This window comes from Salvia hispanica, chromosome 4 (genome assembly GCF_023119035.1).
Source record: "Salvia hispanica cultivar TCC Black 2014 chromosome 4, UniMelb_Shisp_WGS_1.0, whole genome shotgun sequence".
NCBI lineage: Eukaryota > Viridiplantae > Streptophyta > Magnoliopsida > Lamiales > Lamiaceae > Salvia > Salvia hispanica.
This window is the reverse complement of record NC_062968.1, coordinates 57,661,303-57,688,619: the sequence shown is the minus strand read 5'-3', so window position 1 is coordinate 57,688,619 and position 27,317 is coordinate 57,661,303. Positions and strand designations below refer to the sequence as shown.

At 35.5% G+C, this 27,317-nt stretch overlaps 4 protein-coding genes and 1 long non-coding RNA gene across 10 annotated transcripts; 2 read left to right on the top strand and 3 right to left on the bottom strand.

Moving 5' to 3' along the window:
* The first annotated feature begins 1,307 nt into the window (after nt 1-1,307).
* On the top strand, nt 1,308-1,970 carry LOC125219239 (histone H2AX-like). Its single transcript, XM_048121153.1, has 2 exons — nt 1,308-1,566; nt 1,647-1,970. Exons 1-2 carry the CDS (start codon nt 1,360-1,362, stop codon nt 1,872-1,874), a joined length of 435 nt encoding a protein of 144 aa, XP_047977110.1. The 5' UTR covers nt 1,308-1,359; the 3' UTR covers nt 1,875-1,970.
* A 513-nt stretch (nt 1,971-2,483) lies between these two features.
* Nucleotides 2,484-11,854, bottom strand: LOC125222790 (nodulin homeobox-like). 6 transcript variants are annotated; one of them, XM_048125597.1, is made up of 18 exons: nt 11,702-11,854; nt 11,339-11,420; nt 10,743-10,868; nt 10,496-10,654; nt 9,627-9,710; nt 9,415-9,546; nt 9,039-9,257; nt 8,281-8,409; nt 8,029-8,124; nt 7,390-7,551; nt 6,456-6,556; nt 6,239-6,330; nt 6,034-6,156; nt 5,892-5,961; nt 5,623-5,686; nt 3,953-4,474; nt 3,781-3,815; nt 2,484-3,576 (listed from the first exon to the last, which is right to left on the bottom strand). In XM_048125597.1, exons 2-18 carry the CDS (start codon nt 11,408-11,410, stop codon nt 2,613-2,615), a joined length of 3,150 nt encoding a protein of 1,049 aa, XP_047981554.1. In that variant the 5' UTR covers nt 11,411-11,420; nt 11,702-11,854; the 3' UTR covers nt 2,484-2,612. The 6 variants fall into 6 exon arrangements, with proteins under 6 accessions (XP_047981554.1, XP_047981557.1, XP_047981556.1 ...); XM_048125600.1 differs by having other exon boundaries at nt 3,953-4,387; XM_048125599.1 differs by having other exon boundaries at nt 9,445-9,546.
* Nucleotides 11,855-16,017: 4,163 nt separating this feature from the next.
* On the top strand, nt 16,018-18,813 carry LOC125222791 (rho GTPase-activating protein 2-like). Its single transcript, XM_048125603.1, has 4 exons — nt 16,018-16,457; nt 17,291-17,411; nt 17,510-17,860; nt 17,948-18,813. The coding sequence occupies exons 1-4, from the start codon at nt 16,123-16,125 to the stop codon at nt 18,557-18,559; spliced, it is 1,419 nt and encodes a 472-aa protein (XP_047981560.1). The 5' UTR covers nt 16,018-16,122; the 3' UTR covers nt 18,560-18,813.
* A 662-nt stretch (nt 18,814-19,475) lies between these two features.
* Nucleotides 19,476-19,811, bottom strand: LOC125221510. Its single transcript, XM_048123629.1, has one exon. It carries the CDS (start codon nt 19,809-19,811, stop codon nt 19,476-19,478), a length of 336 nt encoding a protein of 111 aa, XP_047979586.1.
* Nucleotides 19,812-26,383: 6,572 nt separating this feature from the next.
* On the bottom strand, nt 26,384-27,311 carry LOC125222793. The gene is made up of 2 exons (XR_007176611.1): nt 26,662-27,311; nt 26,384-26,532 (listed from the first exon to the last, which is right to left on the bottom strand). It is a non-coding gene; the product is annotated as an uncharacterized LOC125222793 (long non-coding RNA).
* Nucleotides 27,312-27,317: the final 6 nt, after the last annotated feature.

Here is a 27,317-nt window from a genome sequence, read left to right as displayed (position 1 = left end):
TTAGATAATTTATGTTCTATCAAACAACAACAAAAGAAAATCATATCTTTGCATATCTTGACATAAACCCGTATTTTTTATCTTATTTTATATGTCTTCTCATATCCCATCTTTTTTATCAACCGAGACCTTAGTATATATTTAAAGCTATCTTTACAGCAAGCTAAATAATTAAATAAATTGAGAAAAGGTCAAGTTCATTGTATTTGTGCACTTATTAATTACTTTAACCAATGTGACACTCGTTGCTGGCACTCGGCTTATCCACATGTACACGTCGAACATTAACTGATTTTTAAAAAATGAAATGCACAATGAATCAAAACGATGGCTTCCCAAATAAATCTCGATTCTCAAACATTAAAGTTTCGATCACTGTGAGATTGTTATGGCGCTTTTGATCAAGTGGTGATGGCATCGATTGGTGGTCATGTCCATTGATGCACATAAGGGGCGTGTTGATGAAGATATACTCCTATCCAACAAAGAAATTATACCCTTATTATTGGGATTCACGACAAAAGACTTAGTAAATAAATTCACAAAATGAATCTATTCAAGTGATTATACGATTGATTGCTTTAGAACATCCACGTTGCGACGTCCTATAATTTTTAACCCGCATTTTATATTTACTTTTAATTTTATTTGTTTTAAAAAATAAATAGTAGTATAACATAAAAAAAAAAGCACAACAAATTTTTAAAAATAACCTACAAATTTTTTAAAAAATATACATCTAGGATTTGAGATTCATATTTGATTAGAGTGAGAGAGAAGATGGGATTGAAGTAGAGAGTAGAGTGAGAGTGGTGAAAACGAAGTAGAAAATGAGGTATCAATAGAGTGAAAAAAACGTGCGTTTTCCGGACAGTGGGCGGACGATAGGTCCAGATCATGATAGGGCGGACTATCGTCCGCGGACGTCGCGATGGGCAAATATAACTTAACGTTTTAATTTTCTAAAAAATTAACGATGACCTGCACTTCTCCATATGACGATTATCGGCACTGAACCACAAATCTTATGACATGTGTGTGTGCGGGCTCAAATTATAATTTTTTTTGATGAACATTAAATTATTTTCAAGTTCTTGTGATATGTTAAAATTTTAAAAATTTCCTAGATTGATAATATGATATGATAATATCTGACGCCCCGCTGGCAATCCTTGTGCCTACCAGCTGACCAATAGCAACACAGCAACATAAAGTTAAAGATCCACGTTGGCGATCCGCGTGAAGAAGCAACCAGCCAATCAGAAGCAAGACGCATATCTTTATATATATATTCAACGAAATTGCAATCACCAAATTCAAATTCGAAAAATCCCTCCAAAAATTAAAATAGCAGAAATCATGGCCGGAAACACGACGACGGCGGCGAAGAGCATCGGCGGCCGCGGCAGGACTAAATCGAAGTCGGTTACCAGATCTGCAAAAGCCGGTCTCCAGTTCCCCGTAGGTCGGATTGCTCGTTTCCTGAAGAAGGGTCGTTACGCTCAGCGCGTGGGATCTGGCTCCCCCGTCTATCTCTCCGCCGTCCTTGAATACCTCGCTGCGGAGGTACTAATTTCATTGATTTGGCGAATTTGATGCGCTAATTGTCGATATACTGTGGTAATTTTGTTTTTGATCGGAATTAGGTTTTGGAGCTTGCTGGAAATGCGGCGAGGGACAACAAGAAGACGAGGATCGTTCCGAGGCATATTCAGTTGGCTGTGCGGAACGACGAGGAGCTGGGGAAGCTTCTGGGATCTGTGACGATTGCTAACGGCGGCGTTTTGCCCAACATTCACCGCACTCTGCTGCCGAAGAAGGCTGGGGAAGGCAAAGGAAAGGGGGAAATTGGGTCCGCATCTCAGGAATTCTGAAAACCCCTCTTTTGTTGATGTAGATTACTAGTTTTATCTTAGGCTTATGTATTCCAATTCAACTCCTTTTGATTATATGAAAATATTTTAGTTTGATTTTGGTTGCTGCAATGCTATTTTATTTTGTAAAGGGTAATGAATGTGAGATTCCTTGAATTTCTCTTTAATAATTTTGATTATTAACTCAAGCAATTGTTTTTATTGTAGTAGTATAGTAGTAGTACTTATTTTTATAAATAAATATCCACGAAAAATACAATTGAATTGCATCAACCGCAATATTATAAGCATGATTCGATGCACATAAACCAACAAGTTTAAGTCAGCAGCAGTTAAACCATCTCCAACCATACACCAAACTCAAACCCATTTTTGGGGTTTTCAATGGAATAACACAAAATATGGTGTTTATTCCAAAATTTTGTTAGCCAAACACTAAAAAATTGTTAAAAACTTAAATATGGTGTAAATGGTTGGAGTAAAACAACTTTTTAGTGTGACGCATACTCAAAAATGGGTTTGAGTTTGGCGTAAACGGTTGGAGATACAAAAATCATACTCCTACTAGAATTTACTTGAGAATTAGTAGAATACACTGAAGCGGTCATCTTAACAACAACAAAATAACCTCCATGTTATACTATCAGCAACAGTAGCACTTCACAATAGTTACAGTTACTACATTTGCTTGCCTTCAAATTTCGAACTTGACAAACAAGATGAACCCAACAGATACTATCAAGCATGAGCCCGTTTGTAAGCTTGCAACCGGGAGAGTTTGTTTGAATCCCACAGAACTCTCATCACACCAATCCTTTTCTGAGACTGATAGAACGAGTTGCCCGTTGCTTCCACTGGATGCGGAAGGTCAGCAAATCTATCGATTGATAATTTCTTGATGTCAACCACGCACATCCCAGATTGTTCCAAATACACCCCATTCCAATACCCACGTGCTTGAAAAACCGTGCCCTTCCCAATCTCCTGTTGTTTATCGCCCCGAAGCATCACGTATTCCCCGGGCTGAAAGTAGAGAAAGACTTTGTTCACATCCCACAAGACTCGTATCAAACCAAATCTTTCTTCAGTCTGATAAAATGAGTCGCATGTGCCCTCCACAGGGTGTAGAACGTTGGAACTTTTGTCGACTGAGAGTTCCTTGATGTCCACAACGCACATGCCAGAATTATACAAGCTTTTCCCACACCATTGTCCACTAATTTGAAACACTACACCTTTCCCAACCTCCCCCCCTCTCTCGTCAACAAGCATTACATATTGCCCCAGTCCGAAGGACAAGCTTGGTGTTGCAATATCCGTAGGTGCAGCACGTGAAGTCCCCAAGTCTTCGTCCGTTTCAGCTACCACTTCAATGTCTGGAACCTCAATATCCATAGGTGCAGCACGTGAAGTCCCCAAGTCTTCGTCCGTATTAGCTACCACTTCAATGTCTGTAACCTCAATATCCATAGGTGCAGCACATGGAGTCCCCAAGTCTTCGTCCGCATTAGCTACTACTGCAATGTTGGTAACCTCATCAGCAATGTTCCCTCTTGCAGAAAATGAGATATGGGCATCATCCATAGAGCTCCGGGGTGAGTCAAGTTGCCCAGAGATTCCTAGTCTGTCAGCACTGTCTCCATCATATGATACACGGGCATCTTTAGCTGCACGTGCCAGCCTAGCTTTCCGATTATTCAGCCTGGATATTTAACACAATAAATAATTATCATTGCAGTGTAAAAATCCAATAATTAAACAAAAATGAACTTACGCACATAATTTACATCTACATATGCAAACCCAATTTATAGCAAGTAAAAATGTCAAACATTTGGACAAACACTAAACCAAAATCATATAATGAAAACTGAAGAACTCGCCGAAAAGAGTATGAGCCCCCTACCAATTTTTTAGCCTTGAAGTTGTAACCTCGGCACCCTGAGAAATAATAAAATAAAAACTGAACTTCATAGAGAATAAAACCAATAGATAAACAAATCAAAAATTTCAAATAAATGATTCTCCCACTAAGTAATATGAGTATATCACAATATAAAAAATATTTATTCACTCACATGAATACTCAATTTATCAGCCCACAACCGTAGTACAGGTGCATTGCGGTGCATATCAGGTTCATCTATAAGTGCAGATTCAATAAGAGCTATCTGTTTATCATTCATTACAGTTCTCTTGCGTTTCCTTTGCTGCTTCTCTTCAGAATGTAGAGGATCGATTTTTTCCTCTTCAGCAGTTTCGTCAAAGCTATGTCGCTTGATACGATCAACACCCATTTGATCAAAGTGGATCTTTCCTCGTGTGGGGCTGGAATCTGACCCACTTGTATCAAAAGCTTGAGCATCTTTCTCATTATCTCGCGAATTTACAGAGGCCCCATTGGATTTGTCCTGCTCCATCATCCCAGAGTTCTTCCTATCAAAAAATTGCTCATCCCCATTCCTGGTTGCATCAAATTGATCCACTTCTCGGAAACCAAGGTTCAGTGTGCCCTGTCCCATGTTGACAACATTATTTCCATGACCTGGGCTTATTTCTCTGTGTAAGGGTAAAGAATACACCACTGCATTTTTCTCATCCTAAACCAAAAACTATAAAATTTCAGAAAGAAGTTACAATAGTTGAAAGGGAACTAGAAAAATCTTTATCTAACAGGATCATGTCTTAGTCACATACGGATATCTGTGTAATCATGGATCAAGCACATCGCCAAATAAAAATGTTGATAATTCAAAGTTGCGCTGGAGCTTGAATATACTGTTGAACATATAAGAAGTTTACAATTATGAACTTGTAGAGGTCCCGAGGTGATTATCGGTTAAATCACATTACTTTTAAAGGATAACTACATCTGAAATATGGACACTTTACAACAATACACATCCAAATTTATAGATTGCAAACACCTCTGGAAGTTTGTTTTCAAGGGCAAACTGCAACGATAAGGGATGTCAATGTACATTTGATACCACAAGAGAGCAGTTGCCTTTAATAAACCATTGTTTCTGTAAATAGGACCTACCAGTCAGATTAATTTTAATTAGCATTGTGTTATTAAACTTCATAGTCTGTATAAAAATATAATTTAGGCTAGAGAATGCTCATGGAGAAAAGATTATAATGAAACCAGTCATCCCAAGACAATTTATTTTTCCATGTGATCTAGTTGAATCAAAGACTACATCACAAGTACTGTAAAAGGCGAACAAGGATACCTCACAAAAAAGAGGGACATGATGTAAATATTCGTATGTCTTTGTACTTATGTTCAATTTATTGACCCCAACCCTCTCCCTTCTAAATTTCAGCTCTTACCTTTACTTGAGCTCATAATAAGTACTGTAGTAATTTGTAATTTATAGCAATGATTTCTGTTGTTGTTTTCTGACTGCTGATATGTCATGTTCCTCCAATAAGTCTTTGACATGCACTATACCATCTACCCTAGTCAGCAATTATGTTAATGCCCAAAAAAGAAAGAAATCCAAAGGTGTGTGACCATTTTCCAAACATCCATTGGTTTTAGCTATTGCAGGGATGGACTAAAAGCTAAATAAACACTAAATGACTGAAATGATATTATGATACAAAAAATGATTGGTGATAGAAAAAAATATAAATGCCCTAACTTAAATATCATTTCAATTAAGATCTCAAAAACAAATGCACTTGATGCTTTCTGGAAAAAAATGAAAACTATCCATAGTTTAAGCCAGAGAGGTTTTACATTGACCAGATGACCTTCAGATGCAGCACGAACGATCCGCGACTCAAATTGACTTATAAATAACCTACAAAGAAGATTTCCACTCTTAGATAGCGTAACAAAATAATAATCAAAGAATGCACAAGATGAATAAATGCGGTGACTGAAGCAAGCCTATTACAGAACAAAAAGTGACTATAAGAATCAGATAGTGACCATCTGTTAGAATGTTTTATTATCTATATTGCAAACTAAGAGAGATTGGAAGGGGACAAATATATTCAGAGTACCTCAGCAGCTGTACATCATCTTCATTCAAAAATTCTGGAACTAAAGATTCTGCATGACTTAACAGTGAACCTACATGCAAAAGACTTATTAGAATATAGAAATTAATCAATTAACCAATGCAAAAGTTAGAAGCAGACATACATAAGTTCTTGCTAACTGTGGAAACTTTGTCAGCTTCGGAAGTAGAGAGGAACCCATCTGACAGTTTCTGATAGTCATTCTGTATGAACTGAATGAACTTGTTGAGAAACAGATCTTTCTCATCTGGGATTGAAACAAATCTTATTAGTTAAATAATAGCAAACAGCATACCCTGGTTGGAACCGGGAATTACTAAATCATTTACCCTGGCATACATCAGGATTAAAGCAATGAAGGTTTGCAATCACTTTAATCAACAAAGACGTTCTCTGATGGGCATAAGACGACCGAGGAACACTGCAAAGCCAAAGGGTCAATTTTAATTTAAGTGTCTGTATACATACATGGTTTAGGCCTTAGGGTTTCAAATCTGACTAATTTGGTGAAATAAAAATTATAAAGGCGTGGTAAATAATACATACTCTAATGGCGCATCCTCTTCAGAAACTAGAAGATCAGATGAGCACCAGCCAGATACAAACTCTCCATGAGGGAGTAGAAAGATTGCTGCTAAAGCTTCCCTCTAAAGGAACACATTGGAAGGGTCAGGAAAAGAAAAGAAAAAAACATGATTTCCTTGAGAAATAATTATAAAAATGCATGATATCTAGCAACTCTTGAGATGTAATCACAAAGTAAAGAATTGAGCATCATACATTGACAAATAGCTGTCAGTCTTCTAACTAATCATTTGTATCTGCCGTTAAACTTACAAACTCATTGCATGTGCTAAGTAAATTGTGAACGTCTAAACTACAGTTTAGGACTCTTTCTTTATTCCATTTCACAAGATACCAGTGTACACAAAAATTTAAATGTCGGAGTTCAGAAATTTGCCACTAGATCTTCAGACACATACTATGCTTGCAAATAATATGCAAATAAAAGATGGTGTTTCCAGAATCCATATTTCCATTAAGATAAGATAAGCATGGTAACTGTCAAGTTTAAGTCACTCAAGGTGCTAAAGCTATCACCTTTTCATTCAAAAGCTACATTCATAAGATTAACATCCATTTATTTAAACCTGCATCTGAATTGTTGGAATAAGCAAAGACATTTTCTAAGCACGGGCCTCAGCTGATATATGGTGTACCAATTGCAGCTCCATGTATGAGAACCAGTAAGTTATTGCACATTATAATGGCATGGGTAAACTGTTCCGGGGGAGGGTTTATATTTCAATTTTGCACCTGTATTGTTCAGATATCATGCTTGAGTCTTTTTGACCTTTAATCATGAAAGGCTAAGAATTCATACCATGGAAGCGAACAGCACACATACACACAAATGAAATATCATGAAGCAGCAGCACTCTACAAAATCTAAAATTAGCTGTACTGCTGGAAAGCTTACAAAATTTATCATGATGAACGATCGAAAATTTGAATCATCTGAGAAAACATCTGCCAGGCGCATTGCATTAAGTTCCAGTTGCCCCTTTGGGTAGCTTACCTCAGAGGGAGCATTTAACTGTGTGGAATCTATACCAAACAGTTTTTTCAGCAAGTCAAGAACCTATACAAAAACAAATGCCCATAATACCACCAAGTTAGGGGTATAAGAGTTAAACCATGTAACAAATATATACCAAAATCATTAAGAACAAGATAACAAATTAACAATTGTGTATGTATAGAAGGCAAAATCTTCTCAAAGTGCAGATATTGCAAACTTATTGTACAGTAATACTATAAACATTTGTTTTAGACCCAATTACGCTAGGAAAATACAACAGACTAGGATTATGATAAGCAGTTGAAAATCATAAGAAATTTGTCATATTTGGGTTTTTTCGATGTGTGAATTTCAGCAGCACATTTAAGATTGTTCCATTTTCAGATTAACCTGCTAGTTTTTCAATGTATTTACAACAACAGATCTAAAGTAACTCAGAAATGTTTGTTTAATTATGAACACAGCAAAACATGTATCTCTCCGATCCGAGAGTTATGACAGAAAATTCAAATCAAAGTTAGTTCTAGAAAACAATACCTCGAGTCCGACAGACTTTGCCAAATCCTGACTAGCAGTATTGCTGGCCACCTCATCAAGGTAGGATACACTTTCTGCTTCACAAAGGTGCAAAAGCTGCAGCAGAAAATATCGTAACTAATTAAACAAAGAAGGATCTGTTCACAACCATACCAAGCACATGCACATAAAAAATCTGAGGTGTGCTTACTTTATCAACAGTTAAAATATTCAAAGACCTGTCCACTTATCTTAATTGGATAGTGAACTCACAATAGATAAAGCTTTAGATTTTAGACGAGAGGTAGCAGCCAAGTACGAGGAGGTATTGTCTGAGCCTGATAACTTTAAGTTCATGACGGCCTGAACCAGAACAAGAACACCACCATTGCCACATAACTCCTGGAATCAATTATCAAGGTTACCAGGGAGAAAATCAATGAAGAAACAAAAGAGGATAAAGAGATAAAAGAAAGGAATAATGAGAGATTCAATAGTGTGAGATTTTAGTTTAACCAATTAGCTATTGATAGAACTTGTTATATGCTAATTCACAGCACTACTCTAGCTAAAAGAACAAAAAAAAATTGACTTCGCGACATTGTAAAATCATTTGGTTTGTATTGATACTTCAAATAGTTACATTCCTGATTCATCCATAGCTAACAGCAACCTTTTCACCCAAACTCAAATGTAACATACAAATCCTAAGCCATACAGGAGACCAACATTCATCAGATAAAACAGCAACAAGATAAGCAAGTCAAACTGATTATGGAATCTTTTACTATCTCGTATGGAAAAAAACTGAAGTCCTAGATCAATGAATTCAGACGCATCAAAAATAGAAATTATGTGTGAATGTTGGCCAAGCGGTAGAGTGGTTAATAATAATGCCTAAGGCCAAATGTCTCACTTTCAATTCCTGGATCAGAAAACATGTTTTGACCACATTTGATCTCATAAAGAAATACCAATCCATTCAGGCAATGAGAACTCTAACAGATGAAAGGAAATAAATCCAGAAAAACCTTGTTCTTAACAACGCATTCCCGAAACAACTTTTGCTGACACAGGGACTGTAGAAATTGAAGAGAAGAATCACACTGCTGGCAAAGGTGATTCAAGGTCTCTTCAGCAGTAGGGGAAGCACTTCCAGATGAATCGCCATGTTGAGCAGACAGTTTGGTCTGCAGAAACTTGACATCAACACAAACAGCAGAGAATGCTGCCTCCATGAATATGTCCACCTGCGATCAACTCCACTTACTCAGCCACGACATCATTGAACAAAGTTTTGCAATAACAATAATCAAGATGATGAGTAGGAAAGTTAAGCCAAGGTTATACACCCATAAAACAAGTGATTTACACAGTTCAGTTTTCACCAAAATATTCCTGGATAACCTTGTAATATGCAGTCAAAACTTGAGCAACCTCTTGGTACTGTGGAGAAACAATGACTGTCAACAATTTTAGACTGCAAGCAACCAGAGCTGAATGAAGAAGAACCATGTCATTGGGAATGGTGTGAGTTTCCTGGATACGAAGAAGTCAGTACACATCTACCAACAACAAAGCAAAGATCTAAAATTATAAGAAAGAAAATGAATAGCTACCTGTTTGTATGCACCAAGGAGAACTAGCAGATAAAAGACCAGGTCAATTAGCTGTTCTGATATCTTCACATCATCAAGCAATATCTGAAGAAAACATATAATGGTATGTGGATTAGGGGCATATAGAGGAGTATATGTCTATAACCAGTTAACCACATCATAACACACATAACAAGTGAGTTTCCAGAAGTTGAGAATGACAATATTTTCCAAGTACAAAAGAACAGGGAAAATAGATTTCAGAGGAAGCTAGGATCAATGTGAAGATAAGGAGCTATAATCATAATTATTAGAGGTCAAAAACCTAAAAGGCACTAGAGAGGCAGAGCTAAAACACCTATAGAAGCATTAAGCAGCTAATAATTGCAACTCCCACGAATGATTAATGAGCTTATGAGCTTCGGAATTTATAGTTTATGCAAAAATGCTAGCCACTGCAATGATCTAAAACTAGGGAAAATTAAGCAGAAAAGGTTGTCACAAACTCACATGATACCCAGAAAAAAACTCATTAAAATACTTTTGAACCTCTATATATTACAACAAGTATTCCTGACTACAAGTATCGTAATATTAAGGGTGAAAATATGAGCGAGTAACCTAAAGCGGGAAAAGGAAATGAAAGAAAAGCAAGAAACAGATTGTTATATGATGCTGAAAACACCCCAAGAGACTCTAAGCCACTAGCAAAGGATCGAGTCAAAATAAGGATTTTCTTTTCATTCCTTTATGTCTGTTCAGCTTGCATCGATCAGCAAACACATAGCCAATTATAAATGTATAAAAGCCTTAAAACTTTTGCAAACTTAAAAAATTTAGACCAGTAACATCTGCTTGACATGATGATAAAATATAGTTTGACTTCTAACCTGCTCAATTTTGGGTACCCGAGAGGCAAGATCACACATGGAGTGCAAGAGAAGAATTCCACATAACAAATACTTGAATGTTGATTTGTCCCTTTCCCAAGCCATAATCACTGCAATAAGATGAAGAGGAAGATACCTTGCAAATTTTTCCAAGTCAACCTGCAATAATCATGTAATTCCAACATCGGCATTGGTTACAAAGTTTAAATAGCAATAATAGTATAGCTATTTATTTCTTCCTAATAACCTGTATACATGATCCATCCTCAGCAATGTGCCTGACCACATTGTTCCCAGAATCTTTGATTAGTTTGCCAAGCTGTTGAGGACTAAGCTCATGCAGTCCCTTGACCGCAGCAATTAAATCAAGTGTCTTCATTAAAAACAAAAAACAAAATCATTATGGAACCTTATGATTTTCCAAACTCATAGTCTAACTTCTCAAAAATGCTAAAAGACTAAGAGGGAGTATGTTCCGAGAGTGAGGAGGAAGTCAGTAAGGCACAAAATGCAGTACATTGGTGATATATTTAGCACATAATTACTGAGTGCAGATAATATTTTTTGTTGAAAAGCAATCTCTTATAACGCCATATAATCCACATTAAATGATCCACAGTGCCACTTTATTATAAAATAAAATGCACACAGAACACTTTAGAAATATCGATTCAACAGTAAAAATCGGTTAAATTAACTCTCTAATGATACATACACACAGGTCATGCAAACTTAATATACATAAACATAAAGACTTGATTTCTTTATTAATCTTTGGCGTTCATTTAATAACTATTGACAAAATCTAACGTATCGAGCTAGTTCTCTTTTACTCAAACTTACCACCTCAGATCGGCCTCGAAATAAACTGTTCGCCAGCTCAATGCTGGTGGAAGCTTCGTTCGATGCCCTCATTCTTCAGAATCTATAATCACGCAGTTAATTTAGGGAAAATAAGAACATAAATTACTCCTCCGCATAAAAACGCATTTCGAGAGTATAAACACACAGCAGCATGTAGGAACATTTACTTCCACTTCAGAAGAAACTATGCATGACTGTTCTATGCAAAATTAGCGCGACTGCACGCAATTTTTACGGCTTTTTCCCTTTATATTCGAAAGTGGCAGAATTGACATGAGATTCATGACAATAAGTGAGAGAAAAAATTGAAACCCTCTTAAAAGCCCTAAAGGTACAGCATACCTTCAATTTTGAAAGAGAAAACAGCTTCGAGCATCGAAGCGCGGCATAAAGTGGAGCGAATTCAAGTAAGGATCGAAGCGAATTGCGCAAATCTCAATCAATTTTGTTTCCTTTTCATGAAATGTTAGATTGATAGAGTAATATGCTCTTTTATACTCATATTCACCAGTAGCACGCGATGCTATTGTGCGCCGCGGTGTCGTAAAAGAAGTCCGTATACTTGCTGACAACTATTATGCTCCATGTAATTTTTCGTACTCTTATTAATTGAGTTTATCTTTTTGGATTTAAAAGCTAGTATGTTTTACATTAAAAAATATATTTAAGATTTAATGAAAATCAAATAAAAAGTAAGTTAACAGAAAAAAAATTATGGATTTTGGTCGTCCTACAAGTTTGAAAATCAATAGTAAGAGCATCTCCAACCGCAGACGTCGCGGTAGGACGTCACGGAAGTCCTACCCGACATCCGCCATTGTGGAGCAAAAGGTCGGACACGCCCATCCCATTAGCCCGTCGTATGTCCTCGGATATCCTCGCGACGTCCTACCTGACGTCCGCCATTGTGGAGGGGGTCGGTCCGAGTTAAATATTTTTTTTTTAACTCTATAAATACGGCTCTATATATACGGCTCGTTAAATTTCGTAAATTTGAAACGTATAAATTGAATAATTGTGATTTTATTTTATTGCGGGAAGTCCTACATTGTATAGTGGGATGTGAAGTCCTAGTGAGAAGTCCTAATGACGTGTCTAGAGATTTTTGTGAGAAGTCCTAGTGAGAAGGGCGCCACCAGAGATGCTCTAAAAATCACAAATTTAAAGTATTTCCCTTTATTCTTCCACAAGGTCTAATTTTTAAATTAAATTGTAAATGTCACATCCGTAAATTTTATGAGGAAAACACCACCCATGAATATTACTATCATGTTTCTCAAGTGTCCACATACTTATCAAATAATTCAACTACGTCCTCAATTTGAAATACGTGTACAACAAATCAACAGCATATTACCAAAATTGAAAATTGATAATACTATTAAAATTTAGGTAGTGATAAAATGCAAAATTATATATTATACAAATTCAAAACTCTCCAACACAACTTCAACACTGTTTCAATACGATATCAACACAACGTAAAATTTCAAGATTTTAATGTCAAAACAGTATCAATCATTGACTACTTGAAATTCTGTTGAAATTTTCCCGTTGATGCATTTTTATGATCTGTTGACATTTTTCAATGGTCCAGATGATAGTTTTGAGTTTGTACAATATTTAGAGTTTTCATTTGATCACGTCCCACTAAAATTTACTATAGTTTTTGCAGCTGATCTTGGATAGGTTTTCTTTTCTGGCAATTAAGTCTCTACTATATGTGGAAGAGAATTTTCAATTTGGGGATAAAGAACGTCGTTAACACCACGAAGCCCACAACCTTAAGCCCAAAGATTATACCCAACATCAAAGGAGTGGTAAAGAAAATATCTCCACCTAAATGAAAAGCCCACTATCATCCAAATAATGTGAACTAATGTCTCAAACTTTTGAATTTACACTATACTAGAATAACTAAGAATGAGACAGAAAAGCAGGAAGAATCCGATGATCTGCAACGGTCAAATCAATCAAGATGGCCAAACAATACATACCAAAATAAAGAAATAAAATTTCGTCATTACTAGTATAATTTTGAATTTGAAATGCTACGATTGGTGGGCCCCCCGATTCACTCGTGTCGGATCTTGTATGTTTGCCGCTAAATTTTGTGTAAATAAAAAAATAGCTCAAAAGATTATTGCTAAGCCTTTTGAGGCATTTTGTTATCGATCCATTTAGAAAATGGTATGCTTTATAGTACTACTACTAAACAAGAGCAAAAATTTGTTAAAGCAATATTAATATTTTTAAAATTAATCTACCAAAATATTTTTCTCGAATAAATATAATAACTACATTATTCAATTATTATAAAGACTTCGACGATGACATATTACACGATGAAAGGGAATGATGGATATATATGGGGCATAGTTTCTTATTCTTCTGCTGGCTACTACTATATGTCGTCTCTCTATATACGTGCCTTTCACATTATACAAAAATTAATGATTTATCTCTTCACAAAGGAGCAATTTGGATTATCTCAGTTGACTTGCAATTACATATACTACTATGGATGCTATTTATATGTACATTTTATACTTGGTCCTAAAGTTAAATACTATATTAATCGACAAAGTTGAGATAACACGTTACACAAAGATTACGCAAGATTGTAGTAATTATTTTGTTAATTGCATATATATTGTGTATAATATTTTTGTTACTATCTTAAAATTGTGTAATAGTTTTGTCATTGTATCATGAAATATTTTAGTTAAGTAGTATCATTATATATTTATATGTGTAGTACATGCAATTCTATAAAAAGATACGTCATTATGAAAACATGGTTGGCAAATTGAACGCTTATATGATGAGTGATATAAATCTAAACGAATAAAGTTGGGACACAAACACGACAGCAAAATCTACAATCCTTGGTTTCATCAAACGGAGGCTCCTTGATTAATTGGCTGGTGATTAATCTATAGTATTACTTTATTTTGTAATATTATATGGTTGAAAATATCATAATAATACAAATAGTTTGCGCGGCAGGGATGGCTATATTGTTACTCTTAGTAAGAGATTGTATCCTTGATTTTTTAATAGTATCAATAAATTATATTATATATAATTATGTAACACTATTACTTATTGATATAGTACGTAATTTATTATAAGAAGCTCATCTTTATTATCCGCGCCAATGATAATACTAGCTCGTTAATGATATTAAGTCATGGTTTTTCAATTGATAGTTGGTAGAGAGAAACTTTAACTTAGACCCAAAACTCTGCTACAACTACTAACTATTGCAACAATGTGCAAACAACTTCTTTCTAGTATCAATTGAAGACATTTTGACAATCCTCTTATAAAAAACATTTTGTAAAGAAGAGAGTTAGCTTGCTTTTTTTTTGCTTGTCAAGTTATTTTTATTATTTTGGTGGCTACTACAGATGCCAAAAGATTGTGCATTCCTATGGAATGATTTTTGTGAAGAATTATTGCAAAACATAAGATTTTTAAATTGAAGAATGTATCAAAATTTACTACTTTCAGTTTTATTAATATTTATTTTGTTATTATCATGTACATAAGATTTTTGTTATTTATTGTATAGCCAGTATTATAATTGCAATTGCAGATTGTATAGAGCGCACATTGCAGTCACCCTTTCTACATTTCCAATAATTAACAATAAAAATAATTGCTGATTAATTTATCAAAAAAATGTACTGATTCCCTCATAGTATTTCATTATTTGTAAGAAATAGCATAACTTTTGTTGGCCTCTCACGGCTCAACGTTAACCACCTTTCGACCAACGGTCTTCTACAAAAGAAGAAGATGCTAATTGCCCTATTTGCCCTTAATTTTAAGTGTTAGTTTGTGATTACGACTGAGAAGATTTGGTGTGCAATCTAAATGTGTAATAGAAGTGTGTCCAATTTCAGTTAGGCGTCAGGTAACTTTCTCATTATTGAACACCTAATTTAATGTCACACTAATAAATTTATCACAGACTTCAAATAATTATGATCACTTGAGGGAAATCGATTAAAGCCCTAATTCAACTCCTGAAACTGAAATCTACTACATGCAACCATATATTTCCACACTTTTTATCCACATAACAAATAAAATACGATTACTAATCAATTGGGATGATATTTTTTTTTTCAGATTCCAACTTAATTTTTCCCGTTTGGTTTTCTAAATAGATCAAATTTAATTTTCTTTCAAAATTGATAGCTCAACTTAATTTGGAATATCCAAATGCAATAAATTCGGTTCAATTACTTTTTTAAGTACTCCTACATTTAATTTATATCCAACTACATCCATACAATTCTAACTATATATACTTTCATAGTTACTTCCAAAGTGTATTACAATAAACAATATTGGCCACACAAGATTCAAATGATACATGGTGCCTATTTTTTATACTCCACATAAGATAAGATAAGATATTGCTTATTTACCTTGTTTTTGTTACGCTAACATTTTTTTGGATAAAAAAGAACATTAACATAGAACACAAGTGGCAAAGAAGAAATATCCCACAAAACAAAAACCCAAAACGGTAAAAGCCAAGAAATAAAATAATAAAAAAAAGTAAATCTAAAAAGTGGAGAAACAAGAATTTGAAATGAATGGCCGTTTGAATTAACAGTAAATATAACAATAGTTCAAACTTCAAAAAGCCCCACAACCCTTCTTGAATGCAGCAGCAACATCCATAAAAACAAAAACAAAACTCGATTTTCTTTCTTCTCGAGAGATAGGGAGAGGAGCTTCAAACCATGACTGGGATGGTTATGGTGACGAGGGGCGGCGGCTGCGGAGGAAAGAGCTCGAAATCCGCTGCGGCGGAGGAGCACGATAAGCAGCAGCAGCAGCAGCAGCAGCAGCTCTCCTTGCTCGATTTCATCCTGTCAGCGCTGAGGAAATCAATGGTGTCTACGTGCAACATCGACCGGGAAGATCAGGAAGTGATCTCAGCCCTCCATCCCATGGAAATCGGGTGGCCCACAAACGTTCAGCACATAACTCATGTCACATTTGATAGATTCCACGGTTTTCTAGGGCTCCCTGTTGAGTTCGAGGTTGAGGTTCCTTGCAGAGCTCCCAGTGCTAGGTATCAACCAATTCCAAATCTTTCCCCTCTTTTTTCCTTCCAAGTTTAATTTCTAGGTTTTTTGTTTGCTTGATTTTCTGTGTTAGCCGTTACTATATCTTAAAAGATTTTTGTAAAAATTTTAAGCTTTTGGGTGTGGTGGACTGTTGTAAAGTTTTCAACTTTTTTTTAAAAATCTTCTCTTTTGAAAAATTGACTGGATTTGTTAAAAAGGGAGCCCTAAAAAAGTAGTCTTTTCATTTGTATGTGTGTAGATCTGATGTTTCCTAGCAAGTGATACTGTGCTAAAATCACAAATTTAGTAGCTGAATCTCAAGATTTCGAATTTAAGATATTTTCAGTACTAAATTGTGCTGTAAAGTTATGGTAAGAAGTAGGAACATTTACATTCAATAATGCATTTAGCAGTTGAGAAATTGGAAATCATGCTTTGTGGAGTATTATTCATAGTTATTAACTCAACAAATCCGATTAGGTTGTTATACAGATTACTACCTTTAATTAGCTATAACGAGATGAGAGGGAAGTGTTGAATCATATCATTCAGCTGTGTTTTCAAGCTAGTGTGGTACTACAATAATGGAGATTTGACTGGTCATAGTTATTGCACATTTACAAGGGTAGCTGCAACTGAAACTAGTACAATTTAGTTATATGAAAAGTAGTACTCCTACTTCTTTAAAGATTCATGGGACCTCAAAATCAATTCTAAGACTTCAAGTTAGTTAATGTGATGTTGAGGTCTCAAGAAATTTTTTACAGCGTGTGATCCGCTGTAATTCCTTTGTTGCATTCTATCTGATTGATGTTGTTGAATGACCTTGTGTATGCAGTGTCAGTGTGTTTGGGGTCTCAGCTGACTCGATGCAGTGCTCTTACGACAATAGGGGGAACAGCGTCCCGACTATATTGTTGCTGATGCAGGACAGGTTGTATTCACAAGATGGTCTTAAGGTTAGTGAGCCAACATGAGTTCTTGATTTAGACAATGTTGCTTTGATTTAGTACTAGTTGATAGGTGACTGACCGGTGTGTCTGAATGTTTTTTGTAGTCGGAAGGGATATTTAGGATAAATCCGGAGAATGGCCAGGAGGAGCATGTTAGGGACCAGCTCAATCGGGGCATTGTGCCTGAGGACATTGACGTTCATTGCCTAGCCGGTTTGATCAAGGCGTGGTTTAGGGAGCTCCCGTCTGGGGTTCTTGACGGGCTTTCTCCAGAGCAGGTGTTGCAGTGCAATACAGAGGAGGAGGCAGTTGATCTGATCAAGCAGCTGCAACCGACCGAGGGTGCACTGCTCAACTGGGCAGTTGATCTCATGGCCGACGTGGTCGAGCACGAAGAATCCAACAAGATGAATGCCAGAAACATCGCTATGGTCTTCTCCCCAAACATGACTCAGGTGGCTTAGATTAATTTATATTGGTTTGATGTTTTGGAGAAATCAATGTTAATTTGGTTTCTGATATTATATGGTTGTTTTGTGCAGATGTCTGATCCATTAACTGCCCTAATGCACGCAGTTCAAGTAATGAACTTGCTGAAGACACTCATCACGAAGACGCTGCGAGAGAGAGACGAGGCGGGGGACGAGGGCTACTCGCCCTCGTCCTCTCTCTCGTCAGAGAGGCAGTCCGACGAGGAGGAGGAGTATGACAGCCAGCAGGAGATGGAGACTAGCTGCGAGTCAGCCTCAGAGGAGGACGAGGAGAGAGACGAAGTCGAGTCGCTGGGCGAGATAGAAGAGTGCTTCTTGAGGCAGCTGAATGAGAACCAGAATGCCAAAAAGGGATTCTGCAAGCAGCTGGAGGGGATCCTGTGCAGAGACCAGGAGAGTGGCTCCTCTCCCTTCAATGCAGATTCTAGCCTCTCCGTGTCGGATAGTCGGGTCGAGAGCTCGTTCTTCAGCACCAGCGATGGAGAAGACTCGAGAATGAGCTCGGCTGTTTCCGGACTTAAGATGGCTGCGGAGAACCAACCCTCTGCAGCCATACAGGAACTCCACGACGTTGTCAACCAAGACATGGACATGGACGTGGTCGACAACGTCGGGGAATCTGTAATAATGAAGCAGCTACCTGTCCCAGATGCAGCTGTTTGATCAATTACAGATTTAGTTATGTTGTGTTAGGATCTAGAATTTTCTGCCATGCCTGGTTATGTAAATTAATTTATGTGGTACTGTACTATGTTTTAGGCATTGATGGACATAGATTGGTTTGGTTTTGTTGGTTGTAACTGTATGCCACTGTTCAGTTTAGGGCTGACATAGTGCTCCATTTCTCCCCTTTGCTCCACCAGCAAAGTTTAGATTTCCAGAAAATCATTAATGATGAATTTGTACCTTATTTCTCACTTTAATTGTTACAAGTGTATCTTCTTCAAATGTGGTAAATTTACTAAACTAAACTATAAATAGTTATGTTAATTGTATTTTCTTGTACCGATAAAACAATAATTTTGGTTGTATATATAGTTTTTTTTCCTGAATTGTGGCGTGTGCTGAGTGTTTGTTGCCGTCACTAATTGACTATCACAAGTTACATTCAATAAGTAGTTTTCTGTAACTATTCTTACTTTGATTTGATTTATTTAACATAAAGTCTAAGATGGCATATTTTGCATGAGGGACTGACAGTTGTATATTGACAATAATCACTTTTACATTAAATAATTTTGTAGTGCTCCATCTTAGGATGACCTTAATAATGAACTTAAGAGAAAAATAATTAACACAACTCCCAGGATGCATAAACATTTTCCCTAGCAAAATAAAATAAAATTACTACTATATGGCAAGGATGAAGAATAAGCTTTATTTACAGTTGTTGTGTGAATATTATACAGTACATCTGATAAAGAAAAATATGTTCATCAAATTTTGGAGATTAATGATTCTTTGCCAATTTTTGCAAAGAAATTTCTCCAGCATCCTTCACTAATTTAAAAAATACTAATTTGGAAGAATTAAGGGGAAAACAAACAATTTTTATTTTCCTTTCCCCAATTTTCTTTTTCTAAGACGCCAAACACGCCTCCCAGAAGAGCCTATCCCCCTCTCTCTCATTCCTCATCGATTCTTCACATCCCTTCGCCGCCTCCGCCGCCGCGCTCCGGCATTGATCGACGACGCCGTCCTCTTCTTCGTCGTCGTCGGAGTAATCGTCCAATTGCGCGGCGCGAGCATCCTCGCCGCCGTAGACCGCCTCATACAGGCGCGCGGAGCTGCACGACTGCGCATCATCCTCCTCCTCCGCCTCCGCGGCGGCGCCGGAGTCGCGGTCTTCGGAATCGCCGGTGGCCTCGAACAGCATGAAAGCTGATGCATCGAATAGCATTCTCCCTTGCTCCATTGTCAAAATCAAAATTCTACACACACACACGCGCACATGATATATATATACATGTGAATTGTGATGGTGCGTGTGTGTGTATTTATAATTTTATATGTAGGGCAAATAAAAAGGGGGTTTTTAGGTAGAGAAGAAAGGTGAGTTGGGCTGTCTTGTTTGACACTTCATAGCTGTGGTGCGTTTACTGTATAGCTTGGGTAATCTCTCTAGGCCGACACCTCTTTTTCTCACTTTTTTATTTTATGGATTTCATAATCATCCTACTCCCGTCGTTCTATTGTAGTGGAGACATTTCTTTTCGGCACGGAGATTGACGAGTTAAGTAAATGAAGAATAAAGTAAGAAATGAAAAAGGTAGGAGATATAGAGAGAATAAAGTAAGAGAGAGTAAAGTAGGTGGGAAGAAATGTGTGACTTTTACAAAAAAAAAATGACTCTACTACTGTGGAACGTACCAAAATGACAAAATGACTCTTGTAGCAAAAAAGGTGATGCGGTCACCCTAGCCGCCCCCACACCCCGGCCCGATAATTTTTTAGGGGGTTCAATCAGGGTACACAGCGGCCCGTAGAGAGGAGGCCTTCAACCCACTGTCCTGACAGGAGTCCATCTCCCAAGGCCTCACACTTGTGCCTGAGAGATGGAAGCTCCCACACGCCAGTAGTGGGATTCGAACCAAGCTCCTTGTAGCAATATCTGCTCCCCCGGAACCAAATGCGTTAAGCCTCTGCGGGCGGTAAGATGACTCTACTACTATGGAATGGAGGGAGTATTATATATTCTCCATCAATATTTTAAACAATTCTAATATTTTGTGTCAAATATTTGAATCTCTTCTATTTTATTTACCTTATATATCATCCCAGATTGATACTTTTAGTTTTAGTTGTTTATGCAAACAAAATTAGACTATTACATCTACTTAATTACTTTGACTGGATCACTAATATACAAGCACAAGACTTAGCATCTAGATCGAATCAACAAAAGGTATCAGATGAGTATATTTTCTATGTCCAATTAATTAGTGTTTCGTTATTAGATTTATTGTACTTTGATCAGATCTACATCCCAATTACTGTAATATTTTATCTGTTACACTCATGTTATTAAAATTATCTTGATAGTATGTCTACATAATGTATTTGATACTAAAACATATACTCCTAACACTCAATTACACCATTAGCTAACATATTGAATTTCAATACTATAAATATCACTATAATATAGTCTAGTTGAATATAACTATATATACCTAATTAATAACTCTTAAACCAAAATATAATTAAATAACGAAAACACGAATCTCGAGTAATCACCAAATTTCAAAATAATAATAAGTCTACTTTTGTCTGCGAGAAAAAAAAAACAAAAAAGGCAGTAGCATTTTAATTGTGATAATAATACTATTGCTATATAATCTAACATGTGGTTGGAACCTTGTGATAATAGTACTATTCCTATATGATCCAACATTGGTTGCCGATCCAAAATTGAGAATATATATGCAAGTTGGAATAAAATTAGTTTCCACGAGTTAGATCCGTGTTTTAATTAATTTGTAATTTAATAGTAGTAAGTATGTTTGTAATTGTATGCAAACATATTACTCCCTCCGTCCGCGAATAGGAGTCCCGGTTGAGTTGGGTGCGAGTTTTAAGAAAAGTTTGAGTGTAATAATTAAAGTGTGTGATAGTGGAATGTGGGACCCATTTATATTATTATTTGCTTTATTCTTTGGAATAATGAAATCTAACATTAAGAAAGAGAGTGAGAAATTGCAGTGGATTAAAATTAATTGCAGCTTCTAAATTAAGGGAACAATGAGGTCATTTTTTATACTCCCAAGATAAAATGTCTAACCGGGACTTCTAATGACGGACGGATGAAAATGGCCAATCGAGACTTCTATTCGTGGACGGAGGGAGTATAATAACAGTGGTATTTATTTTCGAGAGCTATCAACTGTCGCTACGCTACGTACGTGTACTTAATTATCTAAAATTTCACGTTCTTTTTATTTTTTTAATAAAAAAGATCTGAAAATTAATGTCTAGTTGATGGCATGATAGATGATGCATTATAGCTTCTAGAAGGAGTTCGTTTCATACGACCAGCCTTCGGTTTCATACTTTATACCGCTATACCCCATCTTCTTCTAGAAGGAATTGGGGGCGGGTGGACCCAACTTTTCTCTTCGACGTGTTCCTCACAAATCATAAATATGCCTATTTTTACATTAATCCATCAAAATAAAATAAAATAAACAAATGAGATCGATATCAACATAATTGGTTCAATTTAATTATTGTTTTATTTATAAAAGCTTTGCTTTTTATTTGGTAATAACGTTGAAACTAATAGTAATACTCCAATTTTTTTAGGACGGTGATTTCTATATGCAAATATAGGAGTGCTTCCAATTAATATTCCCTCCGTTTCCTCATAGTTGAGGCGAAACTTTTCAACACGGAGTTTAAGAAAGGAATATTGAGTACGTTAAATAAATAGATAAAAAAAGTAAGAAAGAGAAAAAGATGGAGAGAATAAAGTAAAAAGTGAATAAAGTAAGAGAGAGTAAAGTAAGAAAGAGAAAAAAGTTACTCCCTCCGTCCCCTATTAGGAGTCACTCTTTGACCGGGCACGAGTTTTAAGAAATGTAAAGAAAAGTTGGTTGAAAAAGTTAGTGGAATGTGGGACCCATTTTTTTATATTGATTTTATAATAAAATGTGAGTGAATTGAGTTAGTGGAATGTGGGACCTACTTACTATTTATGATAAAAATGAAGTGTGACTCTTAACTGGGGACGGACCGAAATGGAAAAATGTGACTCTTAATGGGGGACGGAGTGAGTACTATATATGGAAATGACTCGACTAAGAGGAAACTTTTCGAAATGGAAAAATGACTCAACTATGAGAGAACAGAGGGAGTAATTACTCTTTCCATACTTAAAAGTTATGTCTCAACTATAAAGGATGGAGGGAATATATAAATGAATAATAATTCATTCGTCTTCAAAAAATACACTAGTTTTATCATTTAAGGTCATCTCTAATATTAGACAAAGTCTAAAACAGGGGCAGATCTATTTATGCCTTAGGAGGGGGCATTTGCCCCACCTCATATTTTCTCCCCTATATAAATATTTCCTTTCATATAATTTATTTTTTAAAATTTTTCAGTAAATGCCCCTCCCCAAGTTTTTAAATTTTCTTCATAAATAAATGTGCCCTCGTCCCTACAAATTTCCGGCTCCGCCCTGGTCTAAAATGAAAAGTTTTTAACTAATTATATACTATTAATAATGTTGACAACATAATCCACTAATGCTACTTCCATTCCTCTCTCTTTCTTAGTTTTTTCCACGTATCTCTTGCTATACCAATTACACATAAATCTCGTATTATTTAAGTTTGTCTATTTTTTACGGACGGAGGGAGTACTAATTACCAAATTATTTGTTATTTTTAACTAGTTATCATTATTTAAAGTATGACAACAATAATTATTTCAATAAATAAGAAGTCGTGTGATCAGTAATTGGTGTCACAAATCGACAATATTGATTGTTGTTGGATTTATAGCAATGAGTACTGTTGTGAAAACTAAGTGATCAATAGAATGTTTGTTGATGGATTGAGGAGTGATATTTTTGGTAGATTATTTTCTGATTGTTATGTGATATAAATTGTGGATGTTGCGAGTTAACTACTAAAAAAATGGGTTCGCATGGAATTTGTATTCTTGATAGTGAAATTTTAATTAGCTTTTTGTATATATAGAATTTTACAATCGTAAGTCGTAACCATGTAAATGTTACATCATCAATTCTTTGATTTGTAGTTTAATTTAGACTATTATTTTCTTCATTCAGTTTTCAATAGAATATTAAATCAAGCTCGTGGAGCGCGTCTAGACTATATTTGAATTAGTCAAGTTAAGACTAATTTGAGCCCTGATGTAATCTTACAATATCAACGCTCCATTAAAGTAGATTAGTAGTAGTAATTATTATTCTTATTTTATTCTATTATTTATTTTTTCTCTTTTTTTATTTTTATTTTTTATTTAATCACTAAATCCACTGCCTAAAAATATATATCCGAAAAAAATAGTCACATATGGTTGGACAAGGAGACTAATATTTTTGAATTTCATAATTTGACGGTCGCATTCAGATGTTGTAACACTTTGTCTTAAACCAAAACCTCAATTTGCGGCGCTGGACATGTCACCACATGCATATCTATCATCAAATTCGTGTAGAAATTACATCATGGTAAAAATGAATATTCAAAATTCAAGAATATAGTAATTTTAATTTAACAATTTCACTCTAGCATTTATTTTTGACTGCGGACATTTTCGGTGAATAGACGATAATTCCACCCATATTCATTTTTTCCATTAATTGACATGTATCAATATTTCCACCCATATTCAATTTTTACTACTACTTGACATTTTTCCACATAAGTTTTTTCCTGCGTGCTAGGTAGCACCACACTCTTCGTGAAAGAACGAATATGAGAATAAGAGATAGAACGAATAATTACTACACACTACCAGTACAATTAATAATTTTTTAATATATTGAGGGTTATGGACAGGTTAAGAGTCCAAGGTAGAAAATATTTTTTCTAATTTTAATATTTTTATAAATTTCGAAATAATTTATTGATAGAGAATTAGACTTTTACTTTATTACGGAAGTGAGCTAATAATCTCCATATTACTATTATTTAATTACTCATTGGTATGTTGTTAGAATATTTTATCATAATTAATGAAGAATTAAAATAAACAGTTCTCTCTCATCGATTTCTCTTCTTTTCCATCATGACGCTCTCATAAAAAATTTCGGTATTAATTCATAATTAATACTAGCAATTAATATCTACTCCGTATTAGTTACTATACGATCGTAGAAAGTCAAGCAAAGCATAATCTCTTTGACAAAATAAGGCATCGCTAATAAAACGTGTGATCATACAATTATCGCAATGTAACTTTCTTGACCTAATTTAATTTTTACGTCTACAATTACCATAGTTTCAACTATGAAATTTCATGATGATCTCGGGAAATTTCTCATCTGAAAACATAGATCTGAGCCATTTTCCAAAATAAATTATATTAGGAATATAAAATAAAGTATGTATATTTAGTTTTTCATTTGATTGGATGTTTTAACATTTTATATTAATAAAAATTATACTATATTTCACTTGCTCTCTAATTACGCATTTCAAAGTCGTAGTAATAAATTTGCCATGCTCAAGTGGATAGAAGTCAACCAACTTATGAAACGGGCATTCAATAATTATCGATTAATTAAGAAGTATCCAGTCAAATTTATTCATTAATTGCTAAAAAAATTGCACTAGAAAAAGTGTGGTATAGCTATTTACTAGGAGTAATTCACACCGAACCCCAACCCCACCCACCCCACGAAAATAATCTTACAAAAAAAACGAAGAAAGAGACAAATATATAAAAGACATGTGTGGAAAATGAAATTGCTAGGCTTTCAAATTCTGTCATATTCAGCACACAGAATTGAAACATAGAGAACTAAAGATACCTAGCTTGTTATATTTTGCATGATCAGAAAATATAAGGAAAATTCAAAACGGATAATTTATCAATCATTACTTCTAGATAGGGGAGAGGGAACTAAGATTCTAATTCAGATAATTCACTCCCATAAATATGACGAATGTCTTATTGTAGTACTATGAAATTGAAAGGGGGAAATCTTGAGATGATAAAGAATAGGTCCTAATATAAGTAATGATATTCCTTAACATGGAAAAGTGTAAAAATAGACAAAATTAATTTATGATATGCAAATTAAGATGTGAGCACAAAATTGTTTATAGTTTATTGTGGTTGAGACTGCCAGAGTAGACTTGCTTATTTTAATGGAGTGTTATTTATTGGTTTGGATAAACAATAAGAGAGGCGAGCAGCGTGAGCTGGAGGGTGTTTGCATTTCATTATTTAATACTGACATGATTATGATATAATATAGGTGGTGCGGTCCAGGACTCATAAATTGAATGTGGTACTCTATAAACCAAAAATAAAATATCAAAGAGCATCTCCGACGGCGGACGTCGCGAAAGTCCTACCTGATGTCCGCCATTGTAGAGCAAAAGGTCGGACACGCCCGTCCCATTAGCCCGTCGGATGTCCATCGAATATCCTCGTGACGTCCGCCATTATTAAGGGGGTCGGAAGTCCAAGTTAAAATTTAAGTTTTTTTTTTTTAAACTCTATAAATACGGCTCTATATATACGGCTCGTTAAATTCCGTAAATTTGAAACGTATAAATTGAATAATTGTGATTTTATTTTATTGCGGGAAGTCCTAGTGGAAGTCTTACATTGTGCAGTGAGATGGGAAGTCCTAGTGACGTGACAGAAGGTTTTTGTTTGAAATCCTAGTGGAAGTCCTAGTGGGAAGGGCGCCACCGGAGATGTCTTATAAAAATCTGGCTATCAAATAAAAAAGTCATTCAACAAAAATCATTTTGACCTATAGTAACTCAAAAGTAAAAGTGTCACTACAAGCCATAAGGGCCTTTCTTAGATCCTTGCAATAGACAAGAGAATAACTACAAAAACTGAAGAAGGAAAGAATGAAGGATGAGCTGCTTTCTTGAACTGGACAAGTGACCAGAATGTACAATATGACAAGCATAACCCAACTGTGACAAGATGGAATTAATTTCTCCATGTCTTGACTCAAAGTAGACATGTCATGAACTATACCACCATGTGAAAACGAAACAATCACCTACTAATTATATCTAAAAGATTCAGAAATAAATACTTACACTACAGAATTGTGATTAGGACAGCTTTGTTAAAAGATCAACCCGTCCTCTGTCTCGTCTCGGGAGGTGAATTAGGCTTGGTTATGTAAGGAATTTCGGAATATCTATAACTTTACAAACAGAAAACACAATGTTCCTGTCAACACAATAGTTAAAACACTAGAACAAGCTCTGCTAACCATTTCCAAACTGAAAAATGGGGAATAATAGCGCTGAAGACAAACTAACGACTTATCCATTCAGTCGAGTTTTTGAGTTAAAGACAAACTTGAAATAGAAACTCAAACAACTTCAAAAGTGGGACAAAATCCTGAAAGTTCCTACAACTGCAACACTCCAATTCAGCAATATGTATAGCCAAAAGTAGAATTTAACTTTAACAGAAAGTAGACATCATGTCAATTATTGTCAAGAATTCAAGGTTCATATAGCAAACTCTATCACAACAGGGAAATGATCTATTTCCAACATTGCCAACTACACAAACTTTAAAAAGCAGTCAACAACTCGAAGCCCCAATTATTTAAATCCGACATTTCCTATATTATCCCATGATGAGATACCACTGACCCCTAACCACAAGTAGCACCAATCAAGGACAAATCAATGTCACATTTTATAAAACAATTCACCAAATCCATTCTCAGGTGACTTGT

Excerpts from the sequence above, each read along its gene's own strand:
- LOC125219239 (XM_048121153.1), top strand. The coding sequence starts at position 1,360 with ATGGCCGGAAACACGACGACGGCGGCGAAGAGCATCGGCGGCCGCGGC. Across the intron at positions 1,567-1,646 it reads TTGAATACCTCGCTGCGGAG|GTTTTGGAGCTTGCTGGAAA; the intron begins GTACTAATTTCA and ends GATCGGAATTAG.
- LOC125222790 (XM_048125597.1), bottom strand. The coding sequence starts at position 11,410 with ATGAGGGCATCGAACGAAGCTTCCACCAGCATTGAGCTGGCGAACAGT. Across the intron at positions 7,552-8,028 it reads CAAAGTCTGTCGGACTCGAG|GTTCTTGACTTGCTGAAAAA; the intron begins GTATTGTTTTCT and ends GTTTTTGTATAG. Across the intron at positions 6,157-6,238 it reads TAATCCTGATGTATGCCAGG|ATGAGAAAGATCTGTTTCTC; the intron begins GTAAATGATTTA and ends TTTCAATCCCAG.
- LOC125222791 (XM_048125603.1), top strand. The coding sequence starts at position 16,123 with ATGACTGGGATGGTTATGGTGACGAGGGGCGGCGGCTGCGGAGGAAAG. Across the intron at positions 17,412-17,509 it reads ATTCACAAGATGGTCTTAAG|TCGGAAGGGATATTTAGGAT; the intron begins GTTAGTGAGCCA and ends TGTTTTTTGTAG. Across the intron at positions 17,861-17,947 it reads TCTCCCCAAACATGACTCAG|ATGTCTGATCCATTAACTGC; the intron begins GTGGCTTAGATT and ends TGTTTTGTGCAG.
- LOC125221510 (XM_048123629.1), bottom strand. The coding sequence starts at position 19,811 with ATGGAGCAAGGGAGAATGCTATTCGATGCATCAGCTTTCATGCTGTTC.